This window comes from Arachis hypogaea, chromosome 7, assembly GCF_003086295.3.
Source record: "Arachis hypogaea cultivar Tifrunner chromosome 7, arahy.Tifrunner.gnm2.J5K5, whole genome shotgun sequence".
Classification (NCBI taxonomy): Eukaryota; Viridiplantae; Streptophyta; class Magnoliopsida; order Fabales; family Fabaceae; genus Arachis; species Arachis hypogaea.
Window position 1 is genome coordinate 11,285,149 of NC_092042.1, and position 27,051 is coordinate 11,312,199.

At 31.8% G+C, this 27,051-nt stretch overlaps 1 protein-coding gene across 5 annotated transcripts; it reads right to left on the reverse strand.

Annotated features, from left to right (window-relative positions):
* Window positions 1-7,381: 7,381 nt before the first annotated feature.
* Window positions 7,382-18,164, reverse strand: LOC112702457 (UDP-glycosyltransferase 76B1). 5 transcript variants are annotated; one of them, XM_025753487.3, is made up of 3 exons: window positions 17,601-18,029; window positions 14,010-14,654; window positions 7,382-8,397 (listed from the first exon to the last, which is right to left on the reverse strand). In XM_025753487.3, the coding sequence occupies exons 2-3, from the start codon at window positions 14,482-14,484 to the stop codon at window positions 7,469-7,471; spliced, it is 1,404 nt and encodes a 467-aa protein (XP_025609272.1). In that variant the 5' UTR covers window positions 14,485-14,654; window positions 17,601-18,029; the 3' UTR covers window positions 7,382-7,468. The 5 variants fall into 5 exon arrangements, with proteins under 5 accessions (XP_025609272.1, XP_025609270.1, XP_025609269.1 ...); XM_025753485.3 differs by having other exon boundaries at window positions 14,010-14,665; window positions 17,601-17,747; XM_025753484.3 differs by lacking the exon at window positions 14,010-14,654 and having other exon boundaries at window positions 17,601-18,164.
* Between the last annotated feature and the right edge of the window lie 8,887 nt (window positions 18,165-27,051).

Here is a 27,051-nt window from a genome sequence, read left to right on the forward strand (position 1 = left end):
TGCCCTCATCATTCTTTCTATTCTATCCCCCTTTTTACTTCATTTTAATTACAAAATTGCTAACTCCTTTTTGAATCGTAACCCTAAACCCTAATTTATGGTGCTTGCCTATGTTCTTATTTTATTTTGATTTGGTTCTACTTTTATTAAATTTTAGGGTTTGTTCTGATTTTGTTCTTTTTTTTGTTTATTTCGATTTTGTTATGATTTTTAGTTTGTTCTTAATTTTTGTTCGGTTTGTTGTTATGACCTGTGAGGGTTGCCTTCTGTGGACGTTGTCGAACTGGACTGTGGTGGTTGGACAACGTGACTGGGTGAGACTGTGACTCTGTGAGACCTCCCCTTTGCCTTCAGTTCAAGTAAGACCTCCTCTTTCTCCCTTTGATTGTGACTTCAATTTCCTCCTCCCTTTATTTTCTCTATTAAGTACTTCAATATTGTTCAATGAATTTGTTGTATACCTGTGCTATGCTACTTTTTTCTTTATTTTGTTCTTTGATGTATGAATATAAGAATGATGATTCTGCTGAGTATTGGATTATTAAAATTTAAAATGATTATTGAATCTTCTTTGCCAAATTGAACTGAATTAATTTAGTTGAATTTTACTCTTGTATATCCTATTTTAGACATATTAAATTTTTCTCTGCTATATGAAAAGCATGAAAAGAGATGTGAACTTTTATTCTTTTATATAATGACTTAGGAACATAAAAAATAAAGTCTGATATGAATGTGATTATCCAATTAGGTACCCTATGATCAATAGGGATGGCTTATGCGATTAAAATTGTTAGTAGTTTGAAGATGGTGTTTGATTATTTATTTTGATTGTTTTGATTTTAATATGTTTGTTATTGGTGTTGTTGAGTATTTTTTTAAATTATTTTTTCAAAGCTAGGCTTAAATCTTTAATCTTTAAATGTGATAGATCCACTGCTAAATAAAAATACATATTAGCTTAGTGGCAACTGTTATACATTTTGGTTACTCTCACCAAATGAGAACAGTGGCCAAAAAGCTTGTATATATGGATATTTGTTTAATTAGATAATCCACAACAATCAAGCTTGTATATATTGTCTGAATGATTGATGTTTTGTTGTTGTTGAATTTTTTCTGAACGAAATTGTTGTGGCTTTGAACTCAATTGTTAAATTTTTGTTGTTTTGAATTTTTTTTTTTGAACTACAATGTTAAAAATTTGCTATTGCATTGAATTCAATTGTTGTATTTTTATTGTTATACCTTCTTTTTTACAGAAATAGCATCAAGTGGACCTTCTCCAAGGACCTCCTCCTACTTCTGATAATGAAGATGGTAATATGGAAGTTTGTGAAACTCGTAAAGATTTTTTGATAGATAAAGAATATAATGATTATTAAATGACTTGTTCAGACTTGAGTTAATTAGTTGTTCATTGCAGTAGCTAGTTGTTTTATTTACTACTTGAATTTATTTTAATATCGTATAAACTTGTGAGTTGTGAATTTGTGTTTTGATTTGTGAGTTGAGCAGTGAATTTGGGTTGTGAGTTGTGACTTTTGACTTGTTATAGTTTATAGGGTAAAATACTGTTTTGGTCCCAACGTTTGGGGTGAATTCTATTTTGGTCCCTAACGTTTAAATTGTCCCAATTTTATCCCAAAAAAGTACCAATCTAATCCCACCTTCAAATTCTTCAATTACACTTAACAGAGGTGAGACGTGGAATGTTTAACGTGGCACTCAGTGAAGATAATTGTTTGGATGAAAAAAATTATAAATTAAATGTAAAAATGGCAAAATCCTACCCTAAACGCTTCCTCCCTTCCATTGCCCCCAAATCCATCGCGTTTTGAAGCAGAAGTTAAATGTCATCTTCGAGATTTAATGGCATCCAGTCTTCTCAATCATCCTGTGGCAATAACCAGGCTCGAAGGAGAAGACCACTTTCTTGTACGGTAATATATCAGTATTAAAAGCTTCTTCAACTCCTGAGAATCCTGGATGAAAATTTTGGAATTGTGTGAAATATCAGGTAATAAACCAAAGTTAGATTACTTCCTATGATGCAAAATATGTGGATTAAAATTTGAATTAAAATTTCTAAACATATTCTTAGATTAAAGTTCTTGAACATATGATTAAAATCAGGTTGGAGAGGGATGTGATTTCTTTTCTTGGCATAGCCTGAAGGAGAAAACACACAACTAGCAAGACTGAAGAGGAAAAGAAATTTGTTGAAAGAGAAACTTACATCTGCTGAAACAAGATTCATGGTTGCTGTATGTTGCAGTGGGTAGTGCTAGTTGGATGCTAAAGGGCAATAAAGACAGGACAGAAGAGGCTACCATATTTGTGAACTAGTTGAAGAATTATAGTTAGAGAATTTAGGGTGAAGTAGGAAAATCAATGTATTGAAGAACAGTTACTTTGTATAAAAGTGTTTGCAGTCATTATGGATGTATTCGGATTGGAAATAATAAAGTTTACCCTTTCTAAGAAATGGTTCTGCATAATTTTCATCAAAATATTGAGATTTTCTATTAAACCAAATGAACAGAAAAAACTCATAATCACCTGTATTATAACTTTCAATATAGCAATATCATTAACAAAACTCATAAACACCTAAAACATTGATTGTAGCAATTTCATTAACAAAATGAAAATTCAGAAAGATCTTCACTATAAAACAGATTAAGTAGGTCATATCCATAAACACATAACAAAAGTAGGTTTTAGCCATAAACACAATTTAGGCGATTAACCAAAATCATACTCTAAATGAAACTACAGTTTATGCCAATACTATTACAGACCAAATTTTATAACCAATTTACCTAGAGTCTAAAAAAACACATAGACAAAAAACATAAAAAAATCACTTCAGATTCTTCCAAGCCCGTGGTGGTATTTTTGCCATAAATTTTAGCACTTTTTTTGAAAGGCTTTGGTGAATAAGGTTGGAGCTATGGCCTTGAGGTTGAGTGGTGGTGGCCTTGGTCTTCTTGGTAGTGGCCTGAGTCTGTTGGGTAGATGCCACATTTGGTGACTTCCTCTTTAGGCCCTTGTCCATTGAAACCTTGCTCTTTGGCTTGGTTGATCTAGCATTTTTGTTTGATCCAGTAATTGAAGTTGATGGCATGGTCTGGGTTGATCCAACCCTCTTTTCAGTAGTCTGTTTAACTATAGACAACCAAAAAACAGGAAAGCATAGGAAAGTATAAGTGAAGATTGATCAACATATCAAGAAACATATATTTTCATTAAGTAAAGAATTATAGTACCTTTTGTGAACCTGCTTCCACCTTACGCTTCTTAGGAAAAATTCTCTTGTTGTGTCCATCTGTAAAAAAATAAGAACATTTTTGTTGTTGGCCTCCTCGGGACAGTGTTGACAATGGCCCATTACTGACTTCGTCAGCACTCTTGTTCCTACTTTTTTTGGCCTACCAAAAGATTTTCTAAACACTGGAGGCAGCATATCATCATGGAGATTCTTTTTCCATAAGTTAGAACCATTAGCAGGGTAAATAACATGTTCATAGCACCTAACATATGTATCTTTCTTAAAGCAGTCATCAACATCAAAACACAACTTCCTAATACAACTCATTACATGTTGACATGGGATACCCATCAATTGATACTTTTTACATGAACACTCACGGTTAGTTAAATCTACCAAAAATTTTTTTCTTATTTTCATGGGTATATTTGTTTCTCCCAGCATATATGGTCATTCAGTTATCACCTTGGTCAAATTCTTTCTCTATTTTCTTTTTTATTTTGGGTAGAACATTTTCTGTGTATGTGGTTATACTGTCCCTGTTATCAGACCCTAATGTCCTCCAACATAGACACAATTGGTTTCTCTAGCCTCTATAATAATTAAGTTAAAGCACTCACACACACATATTATTAACTAGTGCATCACATTTAGGCAAAACAAAAAATCTAGACTTGCTCTAATATTTTGGTGAAATCTCCATCAGGTGTGTGTAGGATGCAACATCTATTTTCTCAATTTCGTACATCCTTCTTTCTCACTTTTGAACATAGATTGTCTTTACAGCATACCACATCATCAGCTTCAATTGGACCTCTGAAAATCTCTTCCTGAAGTTGCTGTATAAGTGTCTTGCACAAAACCTATAATCTACTCCAAGCATCAACTCATCAAAGGTGGGTATCAATCCCTATATTTATTATACATTACACTACGTCAACAACTAAATGAGGTAAATTTGTTTATTTAAAATACAATATGTAAATTAAATAGCATATCTTCTGTTGATCATTCATGAAAGTGTAATGTCTGATCTTGTCAACCTCCAAGTCATCACACAAATGATGTAGAAATCATGTCCAGGAGTTCTTGGTTTCTGCCTCCAAAATAGCATAAGCAATGGGCAAATTTTGGTCATTTGAATCCCACCTAATTGTTGTCAATAGTTGACCTCCATATGGGATTTTGATGAAGCATTCATCAAGTCCAATGATATTTTTACATACCATGAAACTTTTTTTTGCAAGCATCCAGATACACATAAACCCTCTCAAATGTTGGCCTCATATCCATTCAAGGAGGTAGTGTCTCTAAACCATAATCAGATCTTCAAACTTGGAGATGAACTGAAGACTCGGAATACTCTTCAATAGCTCATTATAATAGTCATAAAGTCTTTCGTATTGCTCTCCATATGTACCATAAATTTTATTCTGGACAAATTATTTCACTCTAGCAGCCTTAGATTTGGTGAGATCAACATTCTACTTGCTGTGTGCCTTTCTCATTAAAGTGGTTAGTTTTATCTTTGGATTCTCTGCTATCTTTTTTATAAACACTCTACTTAACCACTTAGCATGCATGATTCCAATCTTAGTCTTCTTGTTGCAGGTGTGCTCGTTATAGCAACTCTTCAACTCTTATGTATTCTCCTTCTTTAGCTTTTCACAGTATGCATACCAACTGCATTCATCTTGGCAAACCACCGTAACCCTCCTCCCATCACATTTGGTGAATTTCAAAACTCTTCCCTATGAATAGCATAACTAGTATCACAATCTTTGAATTGGTCTCTTGAAACAAACAAAGTTTCAACTTGCCACTTATATTCACTCATTTTTTTTAGTTGCTTGTGCAGAGAAAAGTTCTTTAAGGGCACATCTCCTTCTTCATCACTTATAGGAAGGCCCAAGAATTCATCACTATTATACCCATCAGTCTCATCCCTGAACCTAGCAACCTTCTTCTCCTTTGCTCTGCTATCGTTGGCCTCCACATTAATATGTTCCACTTAAATGTTACCATCAAAATCTCTGCAATCCTTCTTACTATTTATCTCAACATCATATAACCCACCGTCACCACCCCAGTCATCATCACTGTCATCAAATACAATGTCTACAACACTATCTTCAGGTTTATTGTCAGTCCATGAGATATCACTTCTTGAGTCAGCACTTTCAGACTCATAATTTCCATCATCAGAATCATCATCACTCTTATCCACAAATTCATTATCGCTCCCACCCTTAAAATCATCAACCTTCACTTCAGTTATGTCCACTGTCACACCAGTTATAGTTGTATTCATTTTGGCATGATCACTTTTTTTACTACGCCCAATACTTGTCCTAGCACCAGGCCCAACAATTGTCTTAGTTTCTTCAGTAGAACCCACTACATCTTGCACCTCAATTTCCTCAATGATACATAATTTAGTTAAAGTACAAGCCTTGTGCACCACAAATAGCTCCACAAAATTTTTCCTCATCCCAATTCTGACAATGTCCAAAAGTATCATTGTCAGTTCTAAGCATCTTCAACCCATCCACTATATCTTTCGTAGGAGACTTATACCACATTGCAGCTATATATGTCTTGCTTCATGTAACCCTGGTTAGTTACTATATTAATAGCCTCAATCAAACTCCTCCACTTATGTTCATCGCAATAGTCAACAATAGTAGTCTTTTCACCCACATAATGCAGGGGTTTTCCATCAAACTCAAACCTCTCACGGTAGTATATCTTCATACTAAAATGACTCATTATAAAAATCAACCTGTAACATGTACCAAAATACAGCAACAACAAACATCAACAAAAATTGAAAGCAAAATCAACAATAAACCACATACACAAACAAAGACCATTTTACACAATATTAGGGCAAGAAAGAAAAAAAAACATGCATCTACTACAGAGTTTGAAAACCCTGAAAAATAACGAGACACTAACAAGACACCAACACACATCAAAGGAACACAGACACAGAATAAAAACTTCAACACCATATCAGGTGGATGAAGCACGTGACAAAAAGTACTAAGGTTTCAATGTCGCGATTGTTGACCTCATTTCCACCTCAACCTCACAATCTAAACCAAAAAGCGGCAGCCTTTTTCTTTTTTTTTTATTGATTTTTGATTAATGATTGTTAGGGCTTGATTTCGTATGATAGGAGGAAGAAGAAGTGTTTCATATTTGAAGTGTTGGTAATTTAGTGTGTGTATCATAGGCTTAACTATCAAATAACAAAACATTCCACATCATCATCTCCATTAAGTATAACTGAGAAATTTGACGGCGGATCAGATTCGTTCCCTTTTAAACGTTTTGGGATAAAATTAGGACAATTTAGCATTAAGAACTAAAATAGGATTCACCCCAAATATTGGTGGACCAAAACAGTACTTTACCCTGATTTATATTAGCCATCGGTGATTTCGCTTATTTAGAATTTATTTCATTATTTGTGAGATTAATTTTTTGTTATCGAATTTTTTATATTTTTTTACATTTTACGAGTCACGTTTACGTTCTTTCTCACGATTCAACGACTTACGATTTTGAACTAGCTTTCCGAGTTGAGATAAAAATTACGAGTCTACTACCTTGCTATTAGCTGATGAGCATATTTTAATACATGAAAATTAACAATTTTTTTAAAAGATTTAAGATTTAAATTTATTGTCAGATAAATCCGCTAGTAACTATTAATTTAATTATTAATTAATAATATATTATCGCCAGATTTATCAGGAAAAAAATCCAACAGTAAAAATTATTAATGAAAATTTTTCGACGATAATTAGTGACGAACGAAAAAATTTACCGGTAAACATATTACTGGCGGATTTTTTTGGTAAATTTGCCAGTAAATCCGATGGTATTCAATATTTTTTTTAGTCGTTTTTGGTAGTTAACCTAATATTAAAATACAAAAGTGCACATTAAAAATGAGTTATACTATATATGTATTTATATATAAATACGTTGTGCTTAATTTTAGTGACTAATTTTAATGTATAAATAGCATTTTTGTTGTTTAACAATAGATATAGCATTTAAAATACAATTAAAATCATAAAATGAACAACAATAATATACCTCCCAACATTTGATGAATCGAATTGTCAATAAATCTAACAAGAGCATCATTAATGATCTTTTCTTAATGTTTCCTAACAGAACCTACCGTTTTGGTTCAAATGACAAAATGAAATTAACCAAAGCGTCCAAGTAAGTATACGAAGAACCGCCATGATTCCAAGAAACTCTAGCCTTTTCCTTCAAATCCAAAACCCTCTCTCTAATCTGCGACCCTTCCTTATTATTCCCTTCAATCAAACCCCTAATCATCTTCACTACCTCCTCTCTCTTCACTTCTCCCTCAAACTGCACCCCAATCTTCCAAACACTACTCACATACCTTGCATTCACCTTCTGATCCGTAAAAAACGGCATGCAAATCATGGGAACACCTTCACAAATGCTCTCCAACGTTGAGTTCCATCCGCAGTGTGTCCAAAACGCACCAACAGCCTTGTGAGCAAGAACTTCTTGTTGTGGTGCCCATTTCACAATGTACCCTCTTCCTTCAAGATTGTCAATGAATCCGGCTGGAAATGGCGGATCTAGACACTCTTTGCCATCGTCGATAACCATTCCCTTTCGGATCACCCATAGAAATGGGTGCATGCTGGAGGCTAATCCCCAAGCTATCTCCAAGAATTTTGCGGCGGTTATCGCTGCGAGGCTGCCAAAACTCACGTAAATGACGGAATTTGGTTTGTGTCTGTCTAGCCAGGAAATGCAGCTTTGGTCCTGAGTCAACAACGAGGACGAAGACGAAGACGAAGATGAGGGCGAGTGCGAGAATGAATATTTGTGGAAAGGGCCTATTGGAAAAAATGGGATTTGAAATTCTTGGCGGAGATATGATAATGGTGATGATTCTAAGTCCTCGAAGGAGTTCCAAATCACTCCACAAGATGCTTTAGTACCTTCAACGAGGTTGGATAATTCTTTGTAATATTTTTCAGGTTCTTTGGTGTCGATCAATGGCAAATCTTTTACTTTCAGTGGTGGAATCTCTGTCACTGTTTCTTCCAATTGAGAGTCTAGTAAATTTATCAAAATTTAAGACAGAATGGTCAAATCATGTTAAAAGAAACAATTAATAATAAAAGATTGTAATTAATTAGTTGTATTTGACTATTTGTAGATGAGAAAAATAAATAAATGAAATAAAATAGGAGAACATAATATCAATAATAATGCTTTCAAAATAAATTAATAAATCAGCAATTAATAAAAAATATATGTTCAAATATAAAGTAATAATATATATTAAAATTAAATTAAATAATAAATATATTTATACACAAATATATAATAATTAATTTTATGTATATATAATATTTTTGACATAATATTTGTTAATATTTGATTATCCAAAATTCTTCCATATCAATTTTAATTGAACTGGATCGATTTTAATTGAATGAATAAAGCAGCTTAAATTTGAATTAAAGTGAGTAATATTACATGATTAATAAATTTATTATTTTTAGCCAATATTTTATTAATATTTAAAATTGAAATGGATCGATTTTAATTGAATTAAATCAGTTTAAATTTGAGTTAAAGTGAGTAATATTATATGATTAATAAATTTATTATTTTTAATCAATATTTTATTGATATTCTAAATATTAAGTATTAACTTGCAAATGCTCTAAAATATTAACTAAATATTAACTAATATTAATAAAAACTATTTAGTCCTAAGATTTTTTTAAAAAAATGTTTAAGTCCAACATAAACAGACTCAACAGAATTCCGATTAGTTCGATATATTTTTCACTCAGTGGAATTAACACAACGCATTTACACATGTCTGGCATGTCATGCTATTATGACAAAGTGTGACATATAGAACAGTCCATCGTGCTGCTAAATTAATTCCAAATTTATTTATTTTAACACTTAAGTTGCTTCAGACGCTAATTATTGGTCTCAAAGGAATAAACAGAACAAGCAAAACTTTTCAATCACAAGTTCACAACTACCCTAATAATGGCATCATGCCATTATGGAAGCGGTCCACAACTTCACGTGGTTCAATTCATAAGTTCCAGGCGTCACTTTTTAATTTATGTTAGAATGAAAATGATAATATTTTTGTTAATATGTACATATATACAAATGCAAAAAAAAAAATCTATGCATTTAATATTTTTTTTCCAACGATCACACTACTTGTTCATGAAACTTAAATATATAGCAAAAATTTATAGGTCATCACAAGTTTATATTATTTTATTTCTAAGATAATAATAAAATTAAAATTAAAAAACATATTTAACTCAAAAAGAATATGAAGGAATACTATATCCCTAACAAATATTATTATTTTGGACTAATAGTCCGTAATAATTTCTACATTAATAAAAATTTACACACATAAAATATATAATTTATACTTATATTTATTAAAATTTACACACATAAATTAATAAATTTTATTTATTGAAAATAATTTAATATGTATGTTGGTCAAATACTAATTAAAATTAAAAAAAATTACTCAGTTTAGTTCATGAAGTTACACTCGAATTTCAATTTAGTCTTTGAAATTTTAATTGCCTCAATCGAATTTCTAAACTTTTTAATTGACTCTATAACGGAAATCACCGCAAAGACTAACGTGATTAGAATTTAAAAAGTTTAGAAACTAAATTAAAACAATTAAAATTTTAAGAACTAAATTAAGGCTCGAATGTAACTTAAGGACCAAACTCAATATTTCTTCTTAAAATTACTAAACACTAGTAGTTCTCAAGATTGTCTATGAAGAATATATATTCTAGTGCATATAAAGATCCAAACTAAGAAGATTTAGATTCAAATCTCATTATCATCATGCTTAAAAAAGAAAAAATCACAACCCCCTTAGCTATATATAACAAAAAAAATTGTTTACTATTATTGAATAATAATAATAAGTGGTAAACAACGTACCTTGTATGGGGATGTAGCCTCTCTCTATTAGAAGTGGAAATAAGACAAAAGGAACAAATGAAGATGCTCCACCCTCTCTCAAGGCAATCCTTGGAAGCTCAAAGGTGTTGGAAACACCTTGAGTGAAATAAAATAAACCATCTGAGACCAAGCATGCAACATGCTCCTTATTATCTCTTGCATCGGATATTACCTTAGCCAACGTGTCCCTAAAAGGTGTGACACACCTGATGTTGAGAAGAATAATAAGATGCAAGAGATTCAAAGAAGAGGAATCATCACTTTGGGTAGTGATTCCATCTTGGATTGGGCAGAAGGTGAAGTGAGGGTAGTTGAGGGGGTTTGGAGAGTTGAAGGTTGTGTGGATAATGGTTATGGAGAAACCCTTTGAATAGAGAATGTTTGCAAGATGAAGCATAGGGTTTATGTGGCCTTCAAAGGGCAAAGGGAGAAGCACCAATCTCACACCCTTCCTTTGCTTCTCCATTCTCATCACTCAACTCTCCTTCTTCGATCACTACTTTTCACTACCGTTCGGTTTTTAAAATTGAATTGGGGTTTTGTCGTAGTGCCCTCAAAAAGTAGGTCACGTGCCTCGAGGGTGCAGTACTTCCCCATGAGTTTGTCTGAAACGTCGAGTTGTCCTCTGTTGACTGGGATGGAATTCTAGAATAAGAAAATGGTGAGCAAACATAGATTCTATACTTTTTTTTTGTGTCACGTGTTTTACAATCACTAATTTATTTTTTATTTTTATCAAGGAATTAAAACCGGTTCAAACTGTCTGATCGAACCATAAATTGATGAAAAATACAGTTCAGATAGAAAGTGAAATCAAAAGTTTGAAACATCGGCGTTATTGGACTACCAAATCGACCAGCCAGAAATCAGTTGGTCGAATCGAATCGTAAACGATCGATTTTTTGGATTTATTTAGAAACGGCACCGTTTTCATTATGAAAACCTAACCATTATCCAACCCACCTCTCCACAGTCCACAAACGCGCAACTCCCAGTTCTAGCACTCCCTCGAGCTTCTCCAGTCCTTCTTCCTCTCATCGTCATCGAAGCCACCAACGAAACTTCCGTCTAGCCACCGCCGTCGTCGCAATTTCGAGTTCGAAGTCATTGGCGCAACTTCCGTCCAGCCACCGCCGTTAGAACTTCAAAAATCGAAACCACCATCGCCAGTCTCGCCTTTTTCCTCCATTGCGTAGCCACTTTCTGCCAGCGCCAGTTCTGTTCCACCGCGTCAGCGACTACCTTGCCAGCTACTGTCCTCACCAATTCTGTTCTGTTCGAAAGCAAGTGTGGATCTTGGTAGATACCACATGTAGTGAAGCGGCTAGGAATACTCTCGACAACTGACAAATGATAAAAATTTCCTATCGTCGAGCAACTATAGAAATTACAGAGCACTCCTGCTTTGGAACAGATGCTACCAAGCATGAAGCAAAATAACCTAGGAAAGCTTCCTAAGTGGAAAAAGGAAGCAAAGAAAGAGATGTTGATGTCCAGGCTCCTTTCGATGATGATGTTAATGTCTTTGAGCAAGCATTTGGTTGATGTCTCAATTAGATATAGACACTGTGACACGTCTGCTATTTATTTGGTGAGATACAGATTTTCGAAAGACACGAATGGACACATAAATATTAAATTTGTGTACCTCGAATTTGGTGAGGCACAACTTGTGAGATATTAATTTTGTACTCTTTTACCCTTATTTAATTTTTAAATTTCTAAAATGTGTCCCCCTATTTCCCTGAACCTTTCTTTTTCCTCTTTCTCTTTCAGATTCTACAACCACCTCTTCCTTTCTCATTGGTTGCAATCCTCCTCCTTCTGCCTTCTTCAACCATCACCAATGGAAACTCAATTGTCGTCTCTTCCTCTCTCTTTGACATTGCCGTCTGATTTACCATTCACCGCCACATTACTCCGCCTATTCATGGACGCGCATTCCTCTGCGTTCTGCCTTATTGTCGCCGTCGAGGCTACCTCGCCGCACTCCCCTTCTTTCAGATTCATCCTGTCTCTTTTCTACACTTTCTATATCCAAATTCCACCTTCTAGATATGCTTTTTCTCTCCTTTCTCTCAATTTGTCTCTTTCGATAAATTCTGAGCTTTGGTTTTCTATTTTTTTTAAAAAAATTGTATATTTAATATTTGCATGATAATTTGAGATGATATCGAAAGAAACAAAAAATACTAAAAGAAATAAAAGTTCAATGGTAATGACGTGCAATGTTTGGGGTAATGGGTGTACAGTGGTGGTAGAACTTCTTGTTGAATGAAAGATAATTATATCTTTTCTAAATATTTGTGTATTTTGTTCATTATTTTTGCCAAACACAATATATAGACACGAATACTTTATATCTATGTCTTATTCTATATGTCAACCAAACAGAACACGAGTAAAGATAGATGATGATACCTGTAAAGGATTTTGTTGCTTAAATTAACAAAGATTTTAAACAAATTTTAGTAGATTGGAATTGAAAAATACTTAAATTTAAAGGATACTTATATAATAAAAAGATAATCTTATTATCCTTATATAATTTATCCACCTTTAATGATAGATAGTATTTTTTTTTGGGGTTAAGAAGGTAGTTGTGATCTCTTTTTTAAATTATTAGTGAGAAGAATTGTAAAAATTAGTTGAATGTCATCTTATTTTTAATAAGTCGGATTGAGTTTATTCTGTTGTGACCAATCTCTATAAGATCAGACGTGCTATGTGATGTAGATTTGGGCCTTAGTCATTAAGATTGGGCTCTAATGATAGGCTAGAGTATAAACAAGTAGAATGTAAAATATAGGTTTTATTATCCATAAATAATAACAGAACAAATTCATATAAAATAAAATAAAGTGTAACGAAATTAGATAATACAAAAATTCACTCATAACCACCTCATTATCATCCCTAACAATGGGAAAGATGACAAATGATGTTATTATAAATTCCTTCAGAGGATAATAATATTTTATCTTTAAACGTTTTTATTAAGTAAGAAGTATTGCACTCTTTATTAATTAGATCTTAATTCTTTATCTATTATATTTTGTATCAATAATTTGGATTTAAAATTTATAATTTAAATTTGAAACTAATTCAAAATGCACTTCCCTTCTTATTTTCTCCGGAATTATCATTCGCCAATAATTATTGGTCACAAAGGAATAAGCAGAGCAGGACAAAACTTTTCAATCACAAGGTCACAAGTCACAACTACCCTAATTGCATCATGCCATTATGGAAGCGGTCCACAACTTCACGTGGTTCAATTCACAAGATCTAGGCCTTGCCAGGAAAGTTAGAGTGAAAATCTTGCTGATATGTATTTTAAAAATATTTGTAAATATATATATAAGAATATAGTAAGGGAGTTAATGGAATATTTGTACAATGTGTACAATAGATTATTTATTTGGTTCAATATAAGTTAAAAAATGAACATTTAGGATAAAATACTACTAATTTCTCAAACATAATACACCCATACTATCCAAAATAACCATCCGAATACCAGAAATAATAAACATCTGATATCCTAATAAATCTAACGATGAACATTCCTAGACCCTATTGTACACATTGTACAGATATTCGATTAGCTCCCTATATTTCTCTATACTTCCTCTAAAAGTAACAAGATTTAGATTCAAAATAGTAATAATTAAATGGTAAAATGTACCTTGTATGGGGATGTAGCCTCTCTCTATTAGAAGTGGAAATAACACAAAAGAAACAAACGAAGATGCTCCACTAGTTCGCAAGACAATCCTTGGAAGCTCAAAAGTGTTGGAAACAGCTTGAGTGAAATAAAAAAGAGCATCTGAGATCAAGCATGCAACAATCTCCTTATTATCTCTTGCATCGGATATTACCTTAGCCAACATGTCCCTAAATGGTGTGACACACCTAATGTTGAGGAGAATAATAAGATGCAAGAGATCCAAAGAGGAGGAATCAGTGATGCCATCTTGGATTGGGCAGAAGGTGAAGTGAGGGTAGTTGAGGGGGTTTGGAGGGTTGAAAGTTGTGTGGATAATGGTTATGGAGAAACCCTTTGAATAGAGAATGTTTGCAAGCTGAAGCATAGGGTTTATGTGGCCTTGAAAGGGCAAAGGGAGAAGCACCAATCTCACACCCTTCCTTTGCTTCTCCATTCTCGTCACTCAACTCTTCTTCTTCTTCTTCGATCACTACTTTTGTTTTTAGTGGATCGGTGTTTTGTTTATAGTTCCCCCAAAAGCTAGGCCATGTGCCTCAAGTCGTGTTGTGTACCTCCACGTGAGTAAAATCGTAAACTATGTTGTTTGTGAAATATGGAGTTGTCCTGCATAGGCTCTTCATATTTCTCTAAGTTTGTGTTTGTTTACAGAGACAAGACACTAAGACAGAGATACTAAAACACAAAATCGTATTTGACAGAAGAAATATAGACAGAAATAATATGTCTAAAGACACTGAATTAATGTATTTTGTATCTATCCTGACAAGAAAGACACAGGGACACTAACAAAGGATACAACTTATTTTTTATTTTTTTTCTTTTATTATTCTTGTTAATTTTTCATAATTATATTTTTTATTGTTATATTTTTCATCTCAAATTTTTTGAATGAAAAAAAATGAGAATAAATTGAATTTTCATAATTTATTTTAGTTTATCACCAAATAAAATACAAAAATTTTGTGTCTCTATTCATTAGTGTCTTATTCTATCTTATTCTCAATGTCTTGTCATATCCTTTCTTAAAAACAAACGCATCTTAGTGGTCGTGGATTCAAATCTTCCTATTTTCGATATATACATGGAGTTGTCCTCCGTTGACCGAAAACTTAGAGAGATTTTATCATTTTTTTGTATCACATGTTTTACAATCATTAATTTAACTTTTATTTTCATGATTAATTTTCTTAACATTATTTGGTAAATATCTAATATCTAAGTGTTCTTTAAAATTTAGGGCTTGTTTGGTGAACTTCTAAGAAGTAAAAGTAATTTTATGTTTGGATATCTCATGTAAAAAGGTCTTTTTATCTATCAATTATGTTTGGGTATAACAATATAAAAGTACTTTTTTATTTATTTATTATATGAAAAACATCTTTTTTTTAAGAAAAAAAGATCTTTTAAAAAAAGATGTAAATTACAGCTTCTCAAAAAGGATCTTTTTTTGATTTTACTAATGCTTTTACTTTTACTACTAGAAATTTGCCAAACATGTTAAAAAATAAAAAAAGATCTTTTTTTATTGAAAAAAGATCTTTTTTTAACAAAATAATGACGCCTAAACATGCACTTAGTCTTTAATCTGTATTATTATTTCATTAATTTTAATATCCATTTTTATGTATTAGATATTTAAAAAATTAAAAATATTATTTATTATTTTTTTTTCTAAAAACTAAATAAAAGATCATATTTAAAGAATACCTAATTGTACTGAATTTTTAAACATATTGAAATTCAAGTTAGCACATCCTCATGAAAGACTAACACATATAATGCCTTATGACTTATCAACATAAAACACATGAATCTTCAAGTTATATTTTCTAATGATAATATGATATATACATGCATTATAATTAAATAACGTAAAAAGTTTTTTAAAAAATAAATTAAGAAAAGTCATATTATCATTGTTATATTAAGATCAATTAATTTTTGTTAAAATTATTTAGTATATCTAAATATTTATTATAAAGATATTATGTATTTATTATTTTGATTCTCTTAATACGTATAAATACTCTTTTATATTATATCATTCTACACAATTTGAATAGACACAAATTCTTTTTTTATTATTTTCTCTTACTTTTCTGACCATCATCATAACCATTTTGATAATATTCAAGTGCTAATAAAATTTGTTGGTCTTTATATTTGTCAGAAATATAATTATTTATGTTATTTTTTTTATTCACTTAAATTTTTTTGAAAAAATAGTTTTATGATAATATTATATATATTAATTTAATAAATTGTAATAGGGAAGAACACGAAAAAATGTGCATCTCTGTCTTTGTATGATGATGAGCAGCATCAAAATAAAAGGATTGGCCCTAATAATTAAAAGGAAATTACGCGCGTGGTCCAACTATTCATCAAAGCACGTAGTAGTTTCTCGAATTGAATTTTAATAATATACAATTTACTTTTCAATAAAACGACCTGATGAGACTCTTTGTCGCCATTTTCTACAGAGGTAAGAGCAGTAGTATTTACAAATTTCAATCTTTGTCCTCTGTTATACATTGTAGTTCATTCAAATTTTAATGCTTAAATTTGTTGATTAATCAACGAAGTTCCGCCTCCACCCCATTATAAATAACAACGTGTCTATTTTCATCTATTTATTTATTAAATAATAATAATAAATATAAAATTAATAAAAATAGCAAGTATTTTACATTCTAACAAATAATTTTTGAGTTTAAGTTCTAAAAATAATAATTTTACGAATATTATATATTAAAAAGTATATCAAACTAATTTATTTTTAAACACCTTTTTATTAAATAAAAAATATTATATTCTTTATTGAAAGGTATCTTAATTTTTTATTTGATATATTTTATATCAATAATTTATATTTAAAAAATATAACATACTAATTAAATTAATCTCTTTTTTATAAGATTACTAAAAATAGAAGTGTAAATTCTGATAATTTATTTATTACCTCTAATAACAGATTATTATTCAAAGATAACTACGCTTGTTATTTTTTTAAAAATGCATTAACATTTACCATACCACGCCCTTTCAAATTTTTATTACAAGCTAGGATTAGTTTAGTGAGGTTTAGGATTTAAATAAATTATCGTCATGTAACCCAACAAAATAATAAAAACTCATATATATTTATCTTTATATAACATTAATAGTTGAAAATAGTTAAATAATTTAATATATTTAATTAAATTATTATTTAATAATTTTTAATTATTAACTTTATATATAAAAATAATTATATGTAAATTTTTACTCAAAAAATATATTCTTCACATATTTTTGTAAATATTTTTTATATAAATTTATTTAAATGTATAATATAATAAATTTATGATAAAAATTTGGGTACAATTAACTTATATAAAGTTAATTGATAAAAATTATTAAATAATTTAATTAATTTAACTAAATTTTTATCTAAAAATTTTCGATTATCAACTTTACGTGCTGAATTTTTACATAAATTAAAATTATACATGGCTATTGAAAAATAAAAATAAGAAAAGAAGAATAATAATTGATGGTAAAAGGTACCTTGTAGGGGTATGTAGCCTCTCTCTATTAGAAGTGGAAATAACAGAAAAGGAACAAAGGAAGATATCCCACTGGTTCTTAACACAATCCTTGGAAGCTCTAATGTGTTGGAAACAGCTTGAGTGAAATAAAAGAGAGCATCTGAGATCAAACATGCAACAGGCTCCCTATTATCTCTTGCATCTGATATTACCTTAGCCAACATGTCCCTAAAAGGTGTGACACATCTAATGTTGAGAAGAATAACAAGGTGCAAGAGATCCAAAGAAGAGGAATCAGTGATGCCATCTTGGATTGAGAAGAAGGTGAAGTGAGGGTAGTTGAGAGGGTTTGGAGAGTTGAAGGTTGTGTGGATAATGGTTATGGAGAAACCCTTTGAATAGAGAATGTTTGCAAGCTGAAGCATAGGGTTTATGTGGCCTTGAAGGGGCAAAGGGAGAAGCACTAACCTCACACCCTGCTTTTGCTTCTTCTCCATGCTTTCAACTTTTCTTCACTCTTTCAGTGCCTTAACTTGTCCTCAATCTTTATTGCATTAATTGATTCTTTTGTCGGTTTAGGGATAAGAATGGACGTAGTGTATTTTGATATTAGTTTATATAAGTTTTTTTAAATATTATATAATTAATCATACATAAATATTTAAGAGTAAATGCTTTTTCTGGTTTGTAACCATTTATCCGATGAATCTTTTATTCTTAAGAAATCTAAAAATTTAAATCGATCTTTATCTATTTTGATATATGTACGTTTTAGTCTAGACCTTTTTCGGTTCTTAACCAGGAATTGAAACGTACATATATCAAAATAGATAGAGATCGATTTGAGTTTTTAGATTTCTTAAGAGGTGGAAAGTCCATCAAATAAATGGTTAGAAATCGAAAAAAATATTTATTCAATATTTAATGATTATTTATATTAAAATTTATTAATAATTTTAATATTTTGTTTTATACTTTTTTAATAATTATTATTATTATAATATAATTTTTTTTATATTTTATTAGTTAATTCAAGTGTTAATTTGAATATGTTTCTTTTTAGTTATTTTAAAAATTATTATATAATTAATTATATATAGATTAATATTTAATAATTAATTATGTTAAAATTTATTAATAATTCTAATATTTATTTCATATTTTTAGTAATTATCATGATTTTTTTATATTTTTGTAAATGAATAATTTTAATATTTTATTTTATAACCTTTTAAAATTGACTACGATTATTTTTTAAAATTGGCTACAATGGTTTTTTATATTTTAAAATTGACTACCATGTTGATTTGCTCTGATGCTTGATTTTGACGGCTCACAATATCATATTAATATATTATAGTTTTCCGGTTCAATCGGTCAATTACTTGTTCTTTAGGGTAGATATAGAACCTTCAATTGGGATAGATGCGGATGAAGCTTTTGTAATTAACTTTTTTGTTTTTAATTTTCTTCTTTTAATTATTATTTTTATATCAAATTCAGAATTTTATTATTAAATATGATTAAAATGCGTAAATTCACATTTTTATACTAGTGCATTTGTATATACTATATAAAATAAGTAACATTAATGCACCCACGTTTTTCTTAGTTTTTGGGTTTATCTTTTTTATTTCGATTCTTTATGGTATTTTTTCAGTCTCTGACATGTTAAGAATTAATTTGTTATAAATTAAAATTTTATTTAAAAATTTATCATTGGTTAATAAATTATTACATACACAAAACAAGATTTGAATATCCAAAACTTACTTAAACGAATTAGTAAATTTTTGTTAACATTTTATAAAAATTAAATTTAAAAATCTATAAATAAAACAAAAAGAAAAACATTGCCTCTAAATTCGCTACTATAACAATAATATTCTATAAAGTTAAAATTTTTATTTTAAATTTTTTAAAACTTAATTTTTATATATTATCGGCAGTATATATAAAAGGATTTTGTATAGACACCCAAAAAAAAGACACAAAAAAGGGGTTTTGTATTGATAATTAATTATATTACTACATTAATAAAAATAATTAATTTCTAAATATAGTATTAAAAAAAGGATAATTTACCATAATAAATAAAGTGACTTTTAATATTACCAAAACATACGTTTTGCAAAACGATACTAAAATACATTTTTTTCATAAATTATGTAAACCGCGACAGGGGACCCACAGTTTATAAATGCACATAAACTACTATAGGGGTATTACGGTTTACGTTCAAGGCAAAACTAACATAATCCGCGATAAGGGTGTCGCGATTTATGTGTGAATGAGAAGTGCGCATAAACCGCTAAAGGGATCCAGTGATTTATGTGTGAACGAGCAGTGTGCATAAATAAGGCATACCAATTGTCCCAACCATAAATAACATATATATAAGTCCATGAAAAATAAACTAAGTATACACTAGTACATGATGCCTAAACATAAATAAACATAAATAAGGGATTAAAAAGTACCATCACATAATACAAAAGTACACGACAAATCAGGCATACATAGGTATCATCAATAAAAACATAAAATAAACAGCTACGACTCCTGCCTGTCCTCATCCTCCTCGTGAGCGTCATCCCCGAATGCGCATAGGAGATGCGATTCTGTACCACATCAAGCCATCTCACTCTGACTGTCCTTTGACGCTGTTGTGCTGGAGGATCGACATGCATGCCCACACCATATGCAGATGGAGGCGTCCCTCCCATGCTGAACAAATTGTTATACGGGCTGCTAGCAGGCTCATTCAGGTCAACATGAACATGTGGTTGGGATTGGTACCCCGGAGGGTCTGACATCTGCGGCTGGTACCACTGAATCTCCTCCATTTGTGGGCGGTACCCCTGCACAACATCCATCTGGGGCTGGTATTCCGGCATCTGATCCTGTGGGGTTTGGTGCTGAAAATGCGGAGGGTCCTCATCCCGGAGAAGATCTGCAAAGTCAGAATAGAACGGTGAACTGCCGACCTGATGGTCCATATCCATCGTGAACGTCGGGCCCGCCAGGTCATCATACATCTGTCCATCGATCTCATGGTATATTTGGGAGCTCGAAACATGTGTAAAAGGAACCTCCTAGGACCCAGCCCCTGCCTGCTCAGTGGGTCTATCACTAGGACCACCAAATGCAACTCCTGATGCACCACCCCGAGGTCGAGGACGGCCACGCTGGACACGGTGATCGGCATGTCCTCCTACGTCGCCACCAACTATATCATCTTGAATCATCTCATCTAGCCATCGCCACTCCTGGTTTGTAGCCCAGGTACCAATGCGTCGTCGCCTCTCCACACGCCTGTTATCAGGCACGTCTGACATCGGAACCCAGAAGGCGCCTATGACGAACCTCTCTGAACAACATCCTGACTGATCTCCTCCGCCCTAGGATCGGCAATTAATGAATCCAGCGACAGAAATTTATGGGCAACTCTGTACCACCATCTCAGAAAGTCTGTCGACAGCTCGGGATCAGGCACCTGGGGGATACTCAGAACAGAATCAACCCTGTTGTGCCAACTAAGGTGCTATACCTGATAGTAGCTTGGGAACCATCTGTCCCCACCCCTCCCATCCTTGGCATGAAGCCAATCTATATTCGAGGCCGACTCAGGCTCGTGTTGAACACCACCCAACTGTGGCAGCACCCTATCCACCTGGTGCCACTCAATGACGGCAAAGTATATCAGGCAAGTACATGCGCGCCATAACCGACTGTGCTCCTCTGTGAGAATCTTTGGATGAACAACGGCCATCACGTCGAGTGAAGCATAAGGCTCCCAAATAATCTACAAACATTGACAGAATCGTCCATTAGTCCATTAACTAATAAAGATATAGTTAATTAATAGATAAAAATACAAACAAAATCAATAAACTTATATCTCGATCACCTAAGCGGTCCAGCGAAAGGCGATACTGAATAACTCTTTCTTCCTTGCCATCGGATGTCGGTAAGTAGGTGGCTCACCTAAACGAAGACAATGTTAAACAAATTTATAATAAAAAAAATTAAACTTCAAGTCTAACTGTGCACATATCTATACCTGGAAGCCAATGGGAAGGAAAAGGCGTCGAATCCCTGCGGCCTCAGGCTAGGAAACCACCAGAAAATCCAGGACTGCAATAGTTGTAGGGGCCTGCCAAGTTTGTCACGTTTCTGTTGGCCACCCAACACATGCAACGATATAGCCAGGCCAATGCTGCTGACCCCCAACTATAACTGCCCATATCATTAAGTCTCGCTACAAAGGGCAACCCCCGTATATGAACCCGATTTTTACTCTTGTCACCGAATAACTGAGTGGAGAGCAGCATCATGATATAAGCCCGTGCATATATGCGTACGGTGTCCTATGTAGCATCATCCGGTAGCATCCTGAACCTCTCATGAAACCAGGTGAAGTAGACTGTAAACTGCTTTATCTTATTCTGTGGTAGAAGCTCGCCAAGCAGTTCCTGAAATCACTCCCACGCCGGTTTGCCTTTATCCATCAACTTCTCAAAATCTGTAAGGCACCCGGATACAGGTAAACCATCCATGGACAGTCCTACCTGATATGCTACATCCTACAGCGTGATGGTGCACTCTTCGAAAGGCATATGAAATGTATGCATCTCAGGACGCCACCTCTCAATGAAAGCGCTGACTAAGGGCTTGTCCAACCAGAACCTCCTCACGTTAAGTCTCGCCAGGTGGTACAAACCAGCCCACTCCAGATAAAGTATGATCCTTTCATGCAGAGACATATTCTGCTGCCTCCGAACACTATAAATACACTTAGTCGGCTGTAACGTGTGACAGAATAAACCATACAAATAAAAATTTCAACACTAACAAGTTTAATCTTTTTACTATAAAAGGAAACAGAAACTAAACTTATAATTTTAAAATAAAGTTAATAAAAGTATATAATACTACTGACATATTTAATTTAAAGTAATCTAAAACAAAAAATATAATATTAAAGTTTAAACAAATAACATACAATTCCTATTTTCTAATCACAAAATTCAATAAAACTTGCAGAAATGATTCAAGACTTTAATTTAAATTAATTAAATAATTTACATTATAATTTTAAAATTTAAATTTAAATTTAAATACCTAAATCACAAACCTTTAAAATATATTATTATACGCAATACATTAACTAATAATAACCAAATTAACCTGTTCGTTTATGCTACCAGTAACATGCGCAACCCCGTTGAGCCTGTAAAGACTGCGTTCGTGCGCCATTGTCCCGGTCCCAACAAGTTCAAACAAACCACACTTTTCTCTCTTCCCCTCTCTACAAAACCTCTCCATCTCTCTCTAAAAACCTAAAAAAAAAATCACAAATGAATAATCCGCGATACCCTAAAGCGTATTTATACTAAAGCATAAACTGTTGGACTCCTGTAGCGGTTTATGCACACTTTTCATTCACACATAAACCGCGACACCCCTATCGCGGATTATATTAGCTTTGCCTTGAACGTAAACCGCGACACTCCTGTAGCGGTTTACGTGCATTTGTACACCGTGGGTCCCCTGTCGCGGTTTACATAGTTTATGGAAAAAATGCATTTGGTATCCGTTTTGCAAAATGTGTATTTTGGTAATATTAGAAGCCACTTTATTTATTATGGTAAATTTCCCTTAAAAAATCATCTAATTAATTATATACATCTAGTTCGATAACGAATTTAACTTTGATGCATTAATAGTGTAAAATATTTTTCACAATTATGCAATTATATCTATTTTTTTAGATAATTATTCACACAATTAATATAAAAATAGTTGTGTTACATATACACTACTTTCAGTCGTTATTTTATCCACCGTATACAAATACGTCTACGAATATAAAATTCAACAATTAAAAATCAAAGCCCCACTCTCACTTAATTAGGTCAACATGCACTGCACGTTCCTCTTCCCAATTTCAATTATGCGCTCAAAACTCCTCCTCCTTCTCCTTCTTTTGCACGAAAAATCCATCTTCCTTCTTCCTTTCTCGCACAAATCTCCTCTTTCCCTACTTAATTTACTGGGTTACCGATTTTTTATTCGTTAGATGCTCAACCACAAAACTTGTTCAACCTCGGTGAGTGCTTCTTCGATAACGTTACGGAGTGCTTCTTCACTTGTTTTTGGACTTCGATCGTAACTTCTTCTTACTCTTCTCTGAGATAAGTAGATCTGCTTTAAAAAACTAAAATTCAAAATAATTCGATAATTATGTGCTTTTGATTCTTCATTTTGAGCTTCTTCAGCTTGATTACACGATAATGAGCAGAAACGGATGATTAATGTTTGTAGCATTGATAGCTCTGTGTGTTCTAGTTCTCTAAAATTTTCAATGCATGTGGAGTTTACTTTTTGCATTATCTTTTTTTCGGTTTTTGAATTCTACTCGATGAGTTTTAACTCAGTTGATAGCTTTGAGTATTCTAGTTCTTTGAAATTTTTAATGCATGTGGAGTTTACTTTCTCAAAAAGGGATGTTGAAGTAGTAGAACTAAAGATCTGTTTTTGCGAATGTTGCAGCATTCTCATTTTTTTTCTTTTAAATTTTCATAAGAGGAAAAAATGAGTTGGAGTCTGATAAACCACAATTTTATAATTTATTTTGTATTGAATTTGGTGGATCTTATCAACTTTTTTCACATTTATCGACTAAAATAGCATGGTTTTATAATTCTCTCTAATTTATGTTTAAGAGTTAAAACATGCTTTTTAGATCTTAAAATTGTTAATTTTAATTCACTTTAATTCCATTCGATACCTTGATATATTTGTTGAGTGATCTTAGGGTTTATAAGTTAAGGATTGGATAGAAGAAGTGAAGAAAAAGCATGCAAAGTGGAGAACTGATGAAGAAATGAGCATTTGGAGGATTCATGGCGACGCGTACCCGTGAGAACGCGTACGCGTGACCCATGCGTACGCATGACAAGCGGCACGTGACCTCATTAAAGGCAAAACGTTGGGGGTGATTTCTGGGGCTGCAGAAGTCCAATCCAACTCATTTATGAAACTATTTCAAGCAGAATTCAAGAGAAAATAAGGGGAGAGCAATTAGGAGTAGATAAAAACATGCTTTAGGTTATATTCTAGAGAAAGAAGCTCTCTCTTCTCTCTAGAATTAGGGTAGAATTAGGTTAAATTTTCCTTAGATTTACATTTAATTCTTGTTTTCATTTACTTTTCCTTCCAATTTATTGTTCTTGTATATTTATTCCTTTAGTTTTATTTGTTATTTCCTTTATTTTGTTGCCTTTATATTCGTGCATTCTTGTTAGATTTTTATTTTCTTTAATGCAATTTATGTTTTCATATTCTTCTTGTTTAATTGAGTTGTTATGATTTTTTTTACTTTGGGTAGTTGTAGAATTTATATTTCTTGCTATTTTAACATGCTTTCTTTTTATACCTTCCAAGTGTTTGATAAAATGTTTGATTAAATTTTAGAGTAGATTTTTGTGTTCTTAACTTGGGTTGGTAACTTGGTTAACCTTGAGTTACTAATGTCTAACTGATTGATAATTTGTTTCCATTGACTCTAGTTGTCGCTAAATTAATTAGTGAGTGGCTAGGACTTATGGACTAGGATCAATTAAACTTACTTGACTTTCCTCTAATTTTGAGGATGACAAAGTGGGAATGATCCTTGTAATTATCATGTTGTGGTTAGTGACAAGGATAGTGATCCTTAACCATCAACCGTTGCCAAGACTTTTTTACCATTTGAGTTTATTTAGCTTACTTTCATTTATATTTCTTGTTTATCAAACCCAAAATCCCAAAAAGATACATTATAACCAATAATATGCACACTTCCTTGCAATTCTTTTGAGAGACGATCCGAGATTTAAATACTCTCGGATTTTTATTGGATTTGACTTAAATGACAAATAAAATTAAACTTTAATTGAAGAATAATTTGTCGGTTTGAAACTATACTTACAATGGAATTATTTTGTGAAAATTCATAACTGACATTTATCTCACCTCAGAGTCTGTTTGTGATGAGTTGGAGTCTTATTTTTTTTATTTTATTTTTAATTGATTATAACTGAATTTTTGTGATATGGGTTAGAGTTAGTTTGATTATTATATTGAATGAGTTTGATTATGCCTTACTTTTAAAATATGATATTACAACATGTTTGATTATAGCATAGTTGATGTTATTTTTGGTATGCTTAATTATAGTTGGATTTTTGTGATATAATTTAGAGTCTATTTGATTATGCTCAGGTTTTAAAACATGATATTACATCATTGTAGCCAGTTAAAATGTGTAAAAACATACTCTGTTGCTGGATTGAATCCTTGAAAATCTTTCTTCTATCCTGCCGAATAAATTCTCACCCGTGCATGTATGATTTTTGTAGTTCAACCAATTATAATGTATTCTTCTCCTAGAGTCATGTTAGTCTTGGAGCATGTAATTTAAGAAAGGAGTAGTATTAAACCAAATAGCTTTCATTCTTGATTTTTTTTTTAATTTGGAATTAGAGTTCATTTTATCTGGTTAAGTTTATCAAATTTATTATCTATATCTTGGTAGTAGAAGCTTTAACTAATCATGTTTTAATCTTATCCTAATGGGGTTGCATTATGTGTATGACTTTATGCTCTTCTTACTCCATTACAAGTTAATCTGACTTATCTTAAAAATTCAATTATAATCAATCATGTTCATGTTCATAGTGTAATTTATTTAAAAATCCAATTGAAGTTAGACACTCACACACTCTTCATTTTAACTATTGTGTGTGTTGGATTCAGGAACATATGATGGTTTAAGTTGATGATGAAGATGGAAGAAGCAATTGGCTCAAGTGTGTAGAATTGATTATCTTGTGGCTAAAATATGCGGTATAGAACTTTTATATTTATATGTATTTAGGTGAATCTTTTTCTATTGTCTTATCAAAATGCTAAATGCATTAGGCTTTGGAGATTTTTAAGTATAATGTTCATATCATATAGATTTTATATATGCTGATATGTAAGGATATAATCTTGACTAATATAAATTGTTAATTATTTGTTTGGATTATATGACTCTCAATTTTTAGTTGTGAATCCCTTAAATTTTTTAGTTGTCTCCTCTCTTAGTGTTATAGTTAAAATAGAGATAGGGACAAGACAATATAAATAGGAGTTTGAATTTTGGACTTTGTTTGGATTATAGATTTTGATTATTATTACTTTGAACTTTTTTTTATTATAACTGGATTTTGAATTATGATTTTGAGCGTGTTTGATTATAATATGATTTTTGAACTTTATTTCGAATTTTTGAGTTTGATTACAACTTTGAGCTTGTTTGACTATAAATGAATTTTAAATTATAATTTGAAGCGTATTTAATTATCAACTTTATGATATAATGAGATTAATAATGAAACACGCTTCAAACATATTATAAAATCTGGTTATAATTAAACACG

Excerpts from the sequence above, each read along its gene's own strand:
- LOC112702457 (XM_025753483.3), bottom strand. The coding sequence starts at position 10,793 with ATGAGAATGGAGAAGCAAAGGAAGGGTGTGAGATTGGTGCTTCTCCCT. Across the intron at positions 8,398-10,300 it reads AGGCTACATCCCCATACAAG|ACTCTCAATTGGAAGAAACA; the intron begins GTACGTTGTTTA and ends TAAATTTACTAG.